The sequence below is a fragment of the Colletes gigas genome, unplaced genomic scaffold, assembly GCF_013123115.1.
Source record: "Colletes gigas isolate AHSC1104 unplaced genomic scaffold, ASM1312311v1 Colletes_gigas_Sc00016, whole genome shotgun sequence".
Taxonomy (NCBI): Eukaryota; Metazoa; Arthropoda; class Insecta; order Hymenoptera; family Colletidae; genus Colletes; species Colletes gigas.
Genome location: NW_025106645.1, coordinates 853,618 through 869,471, shown reverse-complemented (window position 1 = coordinate 869,471; position 15,854 = coordinate 853,618). Strand labels below are relative to the sequence as shown.

At 32.2% G+C, this 15,854-nt stretch overlaps 1 protein-coding gene across 2 annotated transcripts; it reads right to left on the bottom strand.

Moving 5' to 3' along the window:
• Positions 1–4,496: 4,496 nt before the first annotated feature.
• On the bottom strand, positions 4,497–15,758 carry LOC122400293 (phosphatidylinositol 4-phosphate 3-kinase C2 domain-containing subunit beta). Of its 2 annotated transcripts, XM_043401677.1 has the most exons (26): positions 15,630–15,758; positions 14,859–15,115; positions 13,885–14,094; positions 13,567–13,801; positions 13,411–13,455; positions 12,678–12,939; positions 12,346–12,566; positions 12,163–12,271; positions 11,928–12,086; positions 11,624–11,853; positions 11,025–11,124; positions 10,511–10,930; positions 10,213–10,414; positions 9,964–10,137; positions 9,624–9,884; positions 9,370–9,558; positions 9,079–9,304; positions 8,848–8,994; positions 8,524–8,772; positions 8,014–8,450; positions 7,780–7,936; positions 6,911–7,146; positions 6,638–6,838; positions 5,378–5,574; positions 5,050–5,297; positions 4,497–4,958 (listed from the first exon to the last, which is right to left on the bottom strand). In XM_043401677.1, the coding sequence occupies exons 2-26, from the start codon at positions 15,113–15,115 to the stop codon at positions 4,785–4,787; spliced, it is 5,346 nt and encodes a 1,781-aa protein (XP_043257612.1). In that variant the 5' UTR covers positions 15,630–15,758; the 3' UTR covers positions 4,497–4,784. The 2 variants fall into 2 exon arrangements, with proteins under 2 accessions (XP_043257612.1, XP_043257613.1); XM_043401678.1 differs by lacking the exon at positions 13,411–13,455.
• Between the last annotated feature and the right edge of the window lie 96 nt (positions 15,759–15,854).

Sequence of the window (15,854 nt, the reverse complement as noted above, 5' to 3'; positions counted from 1 at the left end):
ATTTCTTCATGTTTCTACAGATTGCGTTAGAATATAAGTACAAATGTATATAGATTATAAGATAAAAAAGCGTTCTCCTGCCGTTTATTAAATATTACCGAAACGTGTGCGTAAATTTAAGTGGGAATGATTAATATTAAGATACATATTAGTATTCTAATATGCAAGGTCCATACGTGCAGTTGCACATTTCTGGTTGGATCTTCAGGATCCTTTCTTCGTTTTGTACGAGTGTCTTGTTAGGCACTGTCATAATGCAAGTATTTATTTAAGAAGGAACAATTAATAATAAAGTACATATTGATAATTTAGTAATCAGGATTCATACGTGCAGTTGCACATTCCAATTTCGTTTCTAGAAAACATGTGATGGATTATTTCACATGTATCAACATTTTGTTAGGTTTTTGATCTCTTCATCGGTCAGAGTTCGTGCATGCAGTTGCACATTTCAATTTCGTTTTTAGAAAACATGTGTATCATCTCACATATATTGACATTTTGTTAGGTTCTTCATCTCTTGATTGGGCAGTTCTTTTAAGAACTCTCCTTTTCTAGCTCGTTTCTAACTTTTCGATAGCTTCTCCCTTAGATAGGTATTCGAATTTCTCGCCAAAGGAAGGGTGGTTGGGGCGAGGCTAGGGTGGGTCTCCAGTCGCAGCAACCTCCACGTGGTGAGACCCGGGTCATATTATTTACTATGTAATTAATATAATTATTAATTACATAGCAAATAAAATGAGCTAATGGCTGCGTTCTTCTTATAGTTCCACATACCTTCTTCGTCCTGGTGTGCGGTCTAATAACACTGATTTCGAATCGCAAATACGTTTTTGCCGAGTTAGTTTTTAAATAAATAATATATTACAAATTAAAATAAAAAATAGAGGATTTGCGGTGTATTTATCAATGAGATCCTTACGTATTTTAATAATTTTGAAATCTTTAAATAATCTCAATCGATTGGTTATTCCAATGAAATTAATCGATTAATGTCCAATGATGGACCCTACAGCTTTAATTCCGTTCAAAAATAATAAAATTTATGTAATTTTATTTTCTGTCTCACTTCCTCTTGTGTTAATTTCTGAATCTGTTGATAACGTTGCGAGTGACACGAAAGTGGTAATGGGGTCCCGGGACCCCAGAAACTCGGGCCGAAAAATTACATTAGGTGAAAGGTCTATTCATATACCTCGTCTGTGGCTCTACGGTCTAGAGTTGGGCATCAATCGAATAATTTCATTGGAGAAATTCAATCAATTGATTTTAATGTAATTAATCGCTCAATACTATGTCGGTGTGGAATCCAATTAATGATTCAGAATGAAATTAAACTATAACGCTAATTGCTTTGGATCTGATAAAGAAGCTACATTATAGTCTTCAATTAAATATATTGTATACACGTATGATTGTATAAAATTGAAAAGCTAATTTATTAAGCACTTTATAATATTTCTGTCATGAGTGCAACATCAACAATTTGTTGAATAAATAGTAAATGGCAATTTAATATTATTATTTTTAACTAATACAAATCTAATACACCATGCACGATACACTAGCCAATGTCAGTCGCCAAATACATTATTAAAAATTGTCATAAACTAAGTCATCGTGCCCGTTGCCTTCAATTGCCTACCATTGAGTTTTAAGGGGTCAAATAAATGGGCAGTGTACAACAGTGCTTCTTACACTAAAATATGTTCGACCGTGGTAGTCTGGAATAAGGCGCACTATTATTGACTTTTGATCCCCCGTATCTCGGAAACTGTTCAATTTACGGGCTTGGCCCCATTGGAACTCTTCATCAAGACGTAATGAACTACATCATATCAAAAGTTCAGCTAATTTAACCGGTGGCCATTTTCCATAAGATCTGTTGCGGGGTCCTTCGGGGGACAGACTGACTGAGAACGAATTAATTGTCGCACGCGGTCACTTCACTTTGCGGCGCCAGTAGTGCTGCGCCGTTATCATAAATCGCGATCTGCCAATTTCGCGCGCAATTTGAGTATAATAAATTTTGTTCTTTTTTTCCTGGATACATAAAATGATTGTCAAGGTCAGCTTAAATCTGTAATTGATCTAAAAATGATTCCTCAAGATACTTTTACATTACTCAAATTAGTTATGAACAATATGGAATAAATATATCTTACTGCACCATATGATGGATATAAAATTAGAATCTGGAAAAGCAAACGCGAAAAGTACTCATTGTTCGCAACTTTAAATAGAATTATACAATTAATGCAAATTATTTGCAACTTTAACTAAGAAACGCGAATAATTCGTACTTCGAAACTTAGATACAATATTTAAACACAACTACAGTCTGTTTGCCTATGACACTAATTCAGTGAATAGTTTCTCAACTGAGGAACACAGGAGGAAATGAGACAGGAAATGAAATTACAGGAATTCTTTTCTTTTTTTAATTTTAATATAAATAAAACTTAACATTATTTAACATTACAACGCAATAGTTTGAACAATTCTTAACAATATGTGGCATATGAATAATGAAAAACAGAGAGTTATCTCTGGGAGAGAGATCCCTTCTTTTCCTGCATGTTTTGGGATGATCCTTTGCTGGCCAATGATGAGCATGTGATGACCAATGGTGACCACTTACTGACCAAGAACTGTTTAAATGTTCCCCTCTCTCTCATGTTACTGATGGAAGATTTACTGATTTGTTTTTTAATATTGTTTAACGAAACATTGATTTTGTTCAATTTATACATGTGTGTTTCGACACTATGGATGTTTCTTCACCTCTTAAGTAGATAATGCATCGTTTGAAGAGGATTCACATATAATATGATATTCTCTTAAATTGTTTGCTAGTATTATTCTTCCATTATTTTGACAATTTTTGTGCTACCTTAAGCAAAATGGTTCTGAATAAAATGGGGAGAATTGGGGAACCCGTGTCGGGTCACCACTGTTGCATTGAACGAAACGTGATCGGCCGTGTAGTTGATCTGGAAGATTTAATCGCCCTTTCTTGGTGGCTCGATTCAGGGAAAATCAATCTTACGAAACAACCAACATAAGAGTACAATATGAAACATTCTAAAACACAATTTATTATGCAGCTTTTTAATGTCACGGTACAAATTGTAAAGTGATATACATCTTCAAAACGATACAACTTTTTGTACAAAATTGTTTGTACATAGAGTATATTCAGCATTTAACACAGAAAAACCATATCGAAATGCGGTAAAATTATCACGACATCTTGTTACATATATTTCTGTACGATAAAATTGAAGAATCACAAATGATTATTTTCTTGGACATAATCCAAGATAATCTATAAATAAATTAATAAAATTAGTATAATCTTATATTGCAACCGAAAGAATATAGAAAGCTCGTGCAGTAGCATTATAATTCATGATTATTTTATGATATTAATGTAGAAGCAAAAGGCTTGTACACTTAGAAGTACAATATTTCTTTATAGCTATGATATCAAATTTCATCCAATTGAAAAGGACAAAACGCAAGTTTCTGTTATTAAATAATTTCACTGCTTTTGAGAAATGTTTATAACAAATATTAAGGTTGAAATTAATGATGTTAATACATTAACAACAGGAGATTAGATCACATATATTATTTTATATCATTACTTCTGTGCAAAACATGAAACTGTTCACCTTACAATGCAGATATATAAAAAAATATAAACTTTGTGTAGTAAAGATGCTACAAAAATATGATAAGGTACTTGTTAATTAAATCAATATCTAATAACCACCTGTCGATAATGTATTAAATTAAACCTTCATTTTCGTCATAGTAAATTTACTCCTGCCTCATGATAAAGTATTCAAATATTCACAATAGATATATAAAATGATTACGAAATTATTGGTAAATTTAAAAGCATATTTACATAATTTCATTCTCCTCTCTTGCATACAAATAAAAATTTCATAATACACACTGACTCGTAGTTCCTTTCTATATAGATCTTATTACTGTATGTAGAAAGTTATTTTGATTATTCTTATATATAATTTCAAATTTTCATATGAAAGTAAAAAATGTCCTCTTGTCACCTGATATACTTATTATTATAGGCAAATAACTTATATTCGAATAAAATTTATAATTTATATATATATATATATATATATATATATATATATGTATAGTGTATAAGTCTATATTGTCAAACTCATACCTATGTAGGAAACATTGTATTCGATCTGCTACAATTAAATAGTGTAGCATACTTTGAATATATTTACAATCGATAGATTAGTTAAAATTAAAAATAAGATAAATAAACATTTTTATATAATTTGACTAATAGAATTAGCATTACGAATCCAAATTATTTTATACTTACTGACACTTGTTGCCAAATATTTGTAAATTATGATCTAGAAGAAGTTCACACTCACTTTTATAATGAAACATCTTCTTATGAGAAATTTGTTTCTAATATTTTGACAGTTCTTGCAAAAGGCAGAATAACTTTATGAAATATACCTCCTTTCCAATTATAACATCAGTTAAATATAGTTTTATAATAGACTTTACGATATTAATTAACTTGTTTTACGAAGCGTGTTTACTGAATGTGAAAGCATGTGTCAATGTTGTTCATTTATAGACACGACTTATTTTATTGCACTATTATGTGCATACTATAGAAATGCTATCATTAATATTGTGCAAAGAAATTCAAGTTTCCATTTTTATAGATCTAACTTCCGTGAAGTGTTAGCGAACATCTTAAATTTACGAATACTCCTTCATCGGATACTTCCTAGCGAAAACCACTCGATTGTTTCAGTTGTCAAGTCAAGTCGTCCGAGTGGTAAGCGTATTCCACCAAGAAATTCATTTTCTTGTAAAGTGTCATGGTTCCATATTGTAGCTTCTAGAATTCTTTCTTTAATAACATCTAAAGACATTCTATATTCCAACTGCAGTGGAGAAATATATTATATATTGAACATGTCTTTTTTTAATAAGAACGAAACATAAGGAACTAATTAATTTATGTAAATTTCGTACCATTTCCATGAACGAAGGATGACAATTCTTTTTCACAACTTTTGTTTTCCGTTTCGTTTTCTTTGTTGGATCAGGTTTAAGATAAACTTTTACGTATGTATTTGGTTCTTGCCCATTAGCTACTTTAGGCAAACCCCTTGCATGATGAATCATTACATAAAATGCTCCACGAGTATAGTGAAGAGACATTTTAATTTGCCCACTTTGTACATTATCCCTGACTATCTTTTCAGCCCACCAGTTGCCAACTATTTGAAAAAAAGAAGTAAAAATATGTTTACAGTATCTTTAAACGGTACATAAATACATTTCGTAAGTTTTACTGTACCTTTTACTTTACGTAAATGAATATCAGCATTTTGTTGATCACGTAATAAAGGATGAAAGAAAGTATATACTAAGTCACTTTGTGAAATTTCTGGAGTCATTTTGAATAAGCTTACAAGGAATTTTTCGATGTCTGCGCGACGTTTATCAGCAACTTGTTTTATATTAGACCTTCCAACACTCATACCACTTGGTAAGCTACATAAAATATATTGTTATTTATATCAATTTAATTATGCCTATTTGTATCTCGTCTATTTACAAAATTTAAGAAATGCATTAATTCCTCAGAAAATATTAAAAACAAAAGTAATAATGTCATTTATTTCTTAGAATTTGTTTCAAAACGAATTTCCGATGTATCAAAATTTTGGTCTGATTAGATAGTATAAGAAAAGATAACACACAGACATTTCTTGATACCAAGATACGAAATACTTTTCAATTAAAAACAAATTTATCAACGTATTTTCATATTCTCAATATGCCTATCATTGTTGCAACTGTTTATAATATTGTTTGTGAATCCGAACCGTGTTAGGTGCATTCTTTTGAGAAAGAAATTATTTCTTCAGGTATGTTCGATTATTATATTTTATAGTATAAACAATAAATATGTAACATTAAATTTCGTATTAGTTTCAGATAAAGACTTTAAATTAAACATGGGTCTGGGTTGGTTTCGTGCTCAAATATCAATGCAACAAAAATCATCTGAAACATCTTCTAAACCAGAATTTTATCGAAAAATATCACAAACCGAATTTACTGGACCCACATTACGGAAGAGTACAAATGATAATTTAAACATGTCGAATAACACTGACTTTAAGCAATTAAATACTTCGCCTTAATAATGAAAAAGTAGAAGACAGTGAAACCAATAGATGTATAACCATAACTTCAGTGAATTTATACAAAAATTTTAAAAACTGTTAACGATAAAGATATTCATATATAAATAATGGAAAAATTGAATCACCACATACGATTTTTATGATAAAACATGTGATAAAATATAAAATGTCAATTCATTAAAACTAATTGAATGAGAATTAAAATATTATATTATTGATGCAGATAATGTCAATATAAATAAAATTAATGCCATAATATGAAATTGGTAAGAAATCATACTTTACTTGCTAATAACTTTTACAACAGAAAAATGAATCCACATTTTGTTTTGAATGTATAAAAGACACACCAAACGGTGTTTTTTTTATTAGACATGAAATTGAAATAAATTTATATTTCTTACCTGGCAACTTTTGCAAGTGGAAAGTGAATGCACAGTTTTTGATAAAATTCACAAAACTCTTTATATGATCGGAATAAATATGTGGGGTCTGCATGGCCTTTTCGTTGTATGCGCAAAATATACATGTAATACTTTTCAGGGTCATATCGTTTTTGGTAACCATGGACTTGAACACTTGTCAATTGACCTTCTTGTTGCATTCTGCAACAATTAAAAAGATACACTTACTTTTAATCTTATAGACAATTTTACGAAATGCTATAGTAAACTTACGTATATGTACGTGGAATAAAAGACAATAATGCTCCATCATTATGATCGCCCGAAAATCGTAGTTGTGCTAAATTATGTAAGAAGAAATTGAATTGTGTAAACCAACTTTTTAGTGAACTTTCTATCATTCGGGCAAACGTAGCAGCTGCTTCAGGATTTGTTTGTTCAGGAAGAAGAGCTTTTTGCACATAACTAACTGCATCCACAGTCACGCCAGGAATACCAGACGAAGTCATCTGCGAATTTGTATAGTTATTCATATTAGATTTGTTCACTAATTCTTTTATTTCAATATCGGTAAGCTTTTGTTCTATGATTTTCAGTTTATATAAGTCGGATATATTATTTTTTTGGGATAGTAAAGTATGCATCTTTATGTTTTCTCTTTTTGTATTTTCCGACTCAATCGATACTGTTAAACAGTAAATTTCAGATCGCACATTAACGTATTATATCCATTATTGTAGTCGTTGTTAGCATATTAGTTTTCAAACGTGGTTAACTCTTCTCTTAAGTGATTCTGACTGCTGCACATTATGATATTACGAGAGCCCCAACGATAAACACTAATTAACAATACATCGCATACAGTTTAGCGTGATAACGGGCCTCTTTTTGATAAAGCGTATGGATAAGTCCTTCCGTTGCGGTTTCGTTGTTTTCATAAGAGAATAGCGGCTCAAATTATCATATTACCAAGTTAAAAATTAACTTCTTTGTATTCAATAAAATAATCGAAAGGGAAAATTTTATTCAGATCGAGTAAATAATGCAATTTAAGTATAATAATAATCTAATGAAAATTCCGATATTATTCTATAATAATATAATATTTTCTACGTTAGCAATATAATTTAAAATAGACGTACCAATCCAAAAAGATGAAGAATAAGGTTCCCATGTTTTCGCACTACATTAAATGCTTGACAACATAAATCTACAAAATGATGAAATTTGGCCGAAGGTTTATCACCACCATTTATAACATATGCCATATCAGATGTTAACACAAACGGTGTTCTATCCCTAATTTAAAAGAAAAAGTAATATGTATAATCGCTTTCGATCATACACATACAATATAAGAAATTGAGTATTTTTACCTTTTGAAATTTCCAAACATTTGTGCATCGCCTAAGAATTTTCCAAAGTCAATATGAAACAGATGACCTGACGTTTTTAACATAATATTGTCATTGTGTCTATCACAAATCCCTAAAATATAAGTAGCGACGCTATAGCCGGCACAAGACGCGGTAAAGTTTTCGACTGCTCTTTCATATTCCAATTCCGAAGGATTATGCTTTGCCAACCACTCGGCAATTGGTCGATCTTTGAATGAACCAGTTAGACCGAATTCAACTTGAATTTTTCGTAACGTTTCTGCATTTGTAACCATTTCTAACATTCCACGTTTATGGCCAGTAGGCACACAGGCAAATGTTACCATTTTAAGATCAAGACCTTCTTTTAACCACAATTTGTCCATGATACGAACCATTTGAAGAGTTAACATATCTTGTTGCAAATCATCTCCAACCTTCAACATTATTTTTGTGTAAAATAAAAAATTGTAATAGACTGTGCAACAGATACTTGTCTATTAAACACACCTTAAAAATCGCAGGGCAAATCACATCATCACTACTAATGAAGTTGATTTTTAATGGAAGAGTAAATGATGGAAAATACGAACAGGTTTGCACATTTATACCAAATACTTGTTTACTAGGAGATAACGGTAAGCATGTACCATCATCTTCCATTAACTGACAATTTATATTTTGTAAACCAACTTTAAGTGCATCCATCCGTAACGAATCTTTTGTCAGTTTAATATTTTCTGCTACTTCGTATAAATTCTATAAGAAAATTAAGTATATCATTACTATTAGCGGATCAATAAAGTAATACAATATAATAAAATTGTATTATACTTTAACAAGTAATTGCTGTGTGAGAAAGCTATTCCTCAATGCATCACCAATAACAGCAAGTAACGCACGCAACATCAATTGTAACCTTCTATGGTAACGCGCATAACTAATATTTTTATCATCTTCTGGTGTAATTTCAGCAGAATTCTGAGAGACAAACATATTAAAAATAATCGATAAACCAGTAATTTAGATTCAATAACATTATTTATATATCGTATTAACGTATACCTGAGGACTTTGTCCCGGTAACGCTTGCGTTAACAACCAATAAATATGATGAGCCACACGTGGTGAAAGTAACGCTCGTTCCAATAAAAATCTCGTAAGAGGAGACGATTCGTATGTCTCATGTTTCAATGCTTGCAATAATTGCGGCAAATAATCTACAAGTTCATCATTACTCAGTTCTCGAATCCATACAACCGCCATTTCTCTAACTTTCATATCCGGAAAACTACAAAATATCTAGAATTATTGAAGTTATTAACACGTACGTAAAGATTTTAAACATTTAATTACCAAGGTAATAATAATTGTAAAGCTTGAACCGGAGGTAAAGGACTCCAAACTCTAAGGGATGCATGAAGATCAGGCAAGCATGCCCAATCCCAACTATGTGCGGCTAAAAGCACTTTAGGCAATGCTTCGGGTCTGTCGTGTAAATAATGACGTTTTTCCCATAAAATTTCTCTTTCTTCGATAAGCGGTCTACCGGGTTGAGAAATAAATATGAACAATTTGAAACAAATGACTGTTAATTAAAAAATACATACCTTGTAAATGTATGTTGTTGCGTGATGTCTATTAATAATTGTTGCGTATTCTGATCTAATGAATTAAAGTCAAGAGATTCAACATCGAAATCTCTCAATTCTGTAGGGAACAATACCTTTCCTCCATAATCAGGTAATTCTAACCCAATAATGGGATATGTATCCCCATGGGGATGATATCCAAGTGCTGGAGCTGGACCTAGCCTTTTGTCAGCTATTGCTGGCAAAAGTGATAGGAAGAAACTTCCTTGACTCATAACACTGTGATAGAAGAAACGGATTATATGACTAAAGAAGTAACAAGATGTTTCCCCATTCTATTATATATAAAATTAATTACCCTTCGCTATCAAAGAACTGTATAGCTCCCCAACCTAACTCTTCTTTGTGCATAGTATTTTCTTCGGACGAATTAAATTCATGTTCAGTAGGTTGTAATGTGCGGCCATACAAAACCAACACTAATCTAGCTTCCCTTGGTACTTGACATACACTTATCCCATGAAATTCCAACCTTTTACATTAACATTATAATTTACATTTGACGAGCGGAATATAATTTTCAATTAGTCAAGTTTAAAATCATTACCATGAATTAAATAAAATTCTAGGATAAAAATTTGAATTGACAGCCATAGGTTCTGATAAAACTGGATTCCCAACAGGTCTGGTTCCATGGAATATTTGAGCTGCAATAATGTAATCATCGTGTTTCCATGATCCTGGTAATCTATGTAATGCTCCAACGCGAACTAATACAGTATCCAATACTTCGGACGATATTAATGTATCTGTTATATAAAAATACAGTACAACAAATCAGACTCTTTTCTTGTAATTTATCATTCAACAGAATAATATTTTGGAATACCTAATGTTTTTCTTACTTGTTGGAAATTCTCCCCTGCTATTCAATTCAAAATCAACTGTAAAAGCATGACAATATGTTTCTACAAGATCCTGAATCGCATCACGTATTTTGCGACAATGAGAAGCAATTACATCCGGGAATTTTGTTCGTAATGTCACAACAGAATAGTCGCCATCTTCATGCAGAATTTCAGGTTTCTTGCACTCTATATTTGTTGTATGAACTTGGGGTAAAAATTGACAACATGCATTCACAAAATTATCAACAGCTTCTGTAATTTCAAATGTTTCTATATTTCCCATTAAAGCACAGACTGCTTTTACCGCTTGGACAACGCCACGTGGTTGCAGTTGCGGTAAGAGAGTAGAACTATGATTAGTAGTTGCCAATTGTATAGCAGCAGTTTCCACGCGTTCCATTTCTTTCTCTACAGTCTCTGCAATTTTGATAAAAATATGTAGAATTATTTCATTAATATTTTATACATTCCTATACAATAATGTTCAAATAAAAATTCATCAATTTCATACCTAACAAAATAATTAGGGTGTCGTAAGAAATAGGTTGCTCAGGTTCGTTTGGAAGAATATCTTCTAATTTCAGGCACTGATCCCGATTATCATCTTGAAGCTATAAAGAAAGTTAGGTATGTGATACAAGTACAGTAGTGCCCACTTAAATGACCGCACTTTTGTCCACTTAAATGTCCGCGGTTATCCCCACCAATTTCGGAGATATATCTATTCACCAAAAATGATTGTAATTGACCCCCGCAACCGAAAATAACTTTTCCAGAACGATTTGAAATTTTGTAATTTAATTGTTAATAACTTTTTAACGAAGCCTCAAACGAAAAATTGATATTCTTGATTTTCGTCTTATTTCAGCCTCTACAAAGTTAATTAATACTAAACTAAGTTAAAATTTTTCCCAGAGATGGCCAAACACCCTGTATATGGTTTCAGATGGCCAGCTATTGTATCTCACTCGCACTTATTCTCTTTCCTTATCTCCGTTAAATTCTGAGAAGTAACCTTGCCCACTTAAACGACCGCGGCCGGTCCCGAGCGCGGACACTTAAGTGGGCACTACTATAACTGTCAATTATAATAGTATTAAAAATACTTACCGTTCGAGCTATACATCGCTTTATTTGTGCTTTAGTCTGAATAGCTAATTCAATGTCTTTTTCTAATTTAATACATTGATGTATATATTCGTATTGCGCTAAAGTTGTATTAGGTACAAAATACTCTGCCAACCCCCACACTCTCAAACAATATTTTTCTATATTCACTGTATCTTCATCTTCTAAAGAACAAGCAACATTAAGAATGACATGTTCGACACTACAATTTACTGAAAATAAATATTTATATACATTAAACCCTTGGGAATTATTTAAGACACTTTATAAGTATATAAAATTTTACCGTCACAAGTAAATGAAATGGACGGAGTATTTTCATCAGAATCCATTAACTGTGGATGTACAACCAATTTTATACTTGTGCCATCAGGATATAAGTTTTCCATCATTGGACTGATTACATGTCCAATATTTGTACTAGGATCGTTAAATGGAAAATCACCTGTGGGTGTTACGCGTATTAATACGGAGTGTAAATGTTATAAATACAGTAAATTAAATTTGATATGTTTACTAACTTCGCACTGACTTCATCATCTCATGAAAAGCTTTTAAATCGCAATCATAAAGTGACGGTCTAGTTTTTCTCACTGTTACATTTTCATACAAGCGTGTTTGCCGTTTTTGCTGTAAAAATCGAAGTTATTAAAATTAAAATTACTACTGGTTCATTTTTATATTTAAATTTTTATAGTATTTACTCTTCTATCTAACGAAGTTCTTCTTCTCTCAATGGTGTTCCAAGCAGATGAATTTCGAGGAGGTAGCGGCGGCGGTGCAGCTGGAGATACAGCTGGAGATTTAGCAGATTTTTCGACAGCAACGTACACTGGATCTGAATTAACGCTTTCATTTGTGCTGTACATGTAATCAAATGGATCAAACGGGTCATACACTGATCCACTAATTTGTGATTGTGCCTCTGTTTAAACATAACATATTACTATAAGATGAACGACAGTACTCCAATAAATACTTATCTAATTATGTTATACTAATTTTATTTAAGTGTACATTTATAATGTAACATTACCGTCTTTTTGTCCTTGTGCGATATCAACGTGATCTTCAGTCTTAACAAGTAACGGATCAAATGCTTCCAATACACTAACTCGAACATTTGTTTTATCCTCTATATGATCGAAAGAACTCAAATCTATAAGATTATTATTTGGCTTTTTCTCTATTACTTTTAATACACTTAGCTGCTCATCGTCCGCACCGAATGTAGGCTTTTGAACACCACATACAGAAGGAGTAATACTTGGTCTGTAATTCATAGGTAATGGAGGTATCTACAAATAAAATTATTTTCTTATCTTTTTATTCTCGAACTACTACATACTGAATAAGGTGGAAAGCTTTAATAACGAATAATGTCGGGACCAGACTGCTGTTCGCGAACAGCTCGCGGATGTGCTGGCCAGCAGTGCGAAGACTTTCGCGAACAGCGAGCAGCGAGCTCCTCAGCGAACAGTGTTAGCTGTGCGGGTACCGGGAAGCGGTACATCAAAGGGACTGTACGCGAACTCGAAGTGTGTGTGGGTTATAACTGTTCGCAAGTTGTTAGCGAGCTCCAGTGTGAACACGCGGTTGTTTCCGTTAACGAACAGCTCGCAAACTATCTGCGAGCACTTCATGAGCTGCTGGCGCACTACTCACGAACTGTTCTCTCCAGTGTGGTCCCGGCATAAAAGATATTAAAAGACTAGAAATTAATAAGTTTCGACTGATATTCATATTAAAACATCTATAACAGAAAATACCTGCATAAGAAAATAATTTTTTAAATCACAAAAATTCCATGCAGGCTGCAATAAAATAAAATTTATCTATAAAATTATTAATCAAATAAAGAAAATTATATAAAATTTTCAATGGAATTCAACATTATCAAAAATACAGTAACATGTGTTACTCACTTGTGGTGTTGAATCAGGTACATTACTGTTAATACTACTGGATCTTGACATGATAGGACTAATTTTTGGAGTCCCAGGTGTACAGGGTGCAGTGGAAGATCCAGGACCAGGAGAGAGCGAGTGATATCGAAAATCTCGAGAATGATAACCTGCAGAACTACTACTGCGCGATATTCTTGTTTGCTTTTTTAATAGCGAGGGATGAGTTTCCCATTTTGGCTCTACCGACGGTTTTCTATTCCATAACAAGAACAATTTCTTCACTGCCTATTCAAGTGGACAATACTCATTTTAAAAATATATAAACTAAAATCTTACGACGTCGGAGGCGAAGGTGAACAATAATCGGCCAAATTATCTTGTTTTACTGGACTTGTAAAATTGATTAAATCGATCGATTGTTCTTGACTTGTTGTAGCTGATGTAGAATTTCTCCTAGATGGAACTGGTGGTGGTGCTAATATCACAGTATTTTTAGATTGATTGGTATTAAAAGTTCCAGGCCTTGGTCGACTTCTACACTGAAATCTATACTTTTGTTTTTTTAGAATATTCGCTAAACATTATGATAGGACTTCATTTATATTAGTTATTTTGTACAATGATAATACAGGATGTTCTGTAACTGGTAGTACAAGCGAAAAGGGGGTGATTCTATATGAAAAAATAAGTCTAAAATATAGAATAACAATTTTTCATGTGAGGCTGTTTTCGAGAAAATCGATTTTGAATTTTCGCCTAGTATGCATGCACTTAACCATGTCTCATTATAGCGGATCTCGCTATAGGTTGACTCGATGGGTACTATTGTAGTTTAAGTTTGTTTTTATCGTAACGGAAAATTAAAAACACGTAATGAAATAGGATGTTGAAGTAATCATAAAGTTTATTATTACAGAGACGATCGCTGCGACCCTTCTCTGTTTACCTGTATTTGGCCTCAACATAGTGTTTAGTGGTAAAGGTAAGATAGTAAGCTGATAGGTACAAAAAACAATTCTGTGACACTGGAAGTGTTTATCAACATAAACGTCAATCGAGACAATGATCTATAGCGAGATCCGTTATAACAAGACATGATCAAGTGCAAGCGTACACGGCGAAAATTCAAAGCCGATTTTCTCGAAAACAAAGCCTTGTATGAAAAATTTTTATTTTATATTTTAGACTTATTTTTTCATGTAGAATCACCCCCTTTTTGCTTGTACAGCCAGTTACAGACCATCCTATATAATAAATTAAATAAAAAATTAATAATACAATAATACAAATGTTTAGAGAGTATCATTTACTTTTCAACTTGCTGTGTAGTGTCTGTTTCTGATCCACTGCTATCTACAATATTATTTCCTCTGTGTACATCATTTTGTGAAATACACGGTTGTTGAACACTATCAAATTCTGAACGTTGCTTTTGTAATTTAAATTTTTCTAATGCAAGAGTTTCCAAACTCAATGCTTGTGCGCACTCCAAATCTTCTTGAAATTGACGTTCATAATCAATCACCACAGATCTTTGAGCACCTGCGTTTCTATTGTAGTGTGACATCTATAATTAAATTAGAAACTGATTAGCACGCAAAAAGTATTCAGGTATAAATATGAACGAGCGTTCAAGATTTATATATGATTAGACATAATAATAAAAATATTTGTAAGAGTCATGGCAGAGAAATGTAATAGAAGAAAAAATAATACAGTACTTGCTTATGTATGTATATTATTATTCTAACCTAAAAATACTTAATCTGTGCAGTTAACAAAATTGTGGGACAAGAATTGTATAATGATAAAATAAATCTACAAGTAGTATTCCCAATAGTTATAATAAATATTAATTCGCAGACGTTATTAATACATTATTAATAAATCTTGAAAATTATAGTTGCTATAAGTGAATGGAAAAAATATTTAATCGAAGGTATTACGACTACGACTGATGCAAATCACGACATTTGTTTATATAAGATAAAATATCTATAAATGTATTGTTTAAAGACCCGCGTTATCAATTTAAAGAGACGGAAGTGTTATACGTTTACGTAAACAGAATTACGGCTCACCGTAGCATTATTTTCAGTGGAATGTTTCACTGTCAAATGTTGGAGAAAATTTCCAAGTAGAAAGATGATACAGTTTACAAAAAAGCACTGTCACCTAATCAAGGAAATAACATTTTCAATCTTTTTATTGGCCGTCGTGCATAACGACCTCACCGTGCGTGCGTATACGTAGTGAATACCTACATATAAATTATTCTATGAGTCGTATATAGAGTGCACTGACTT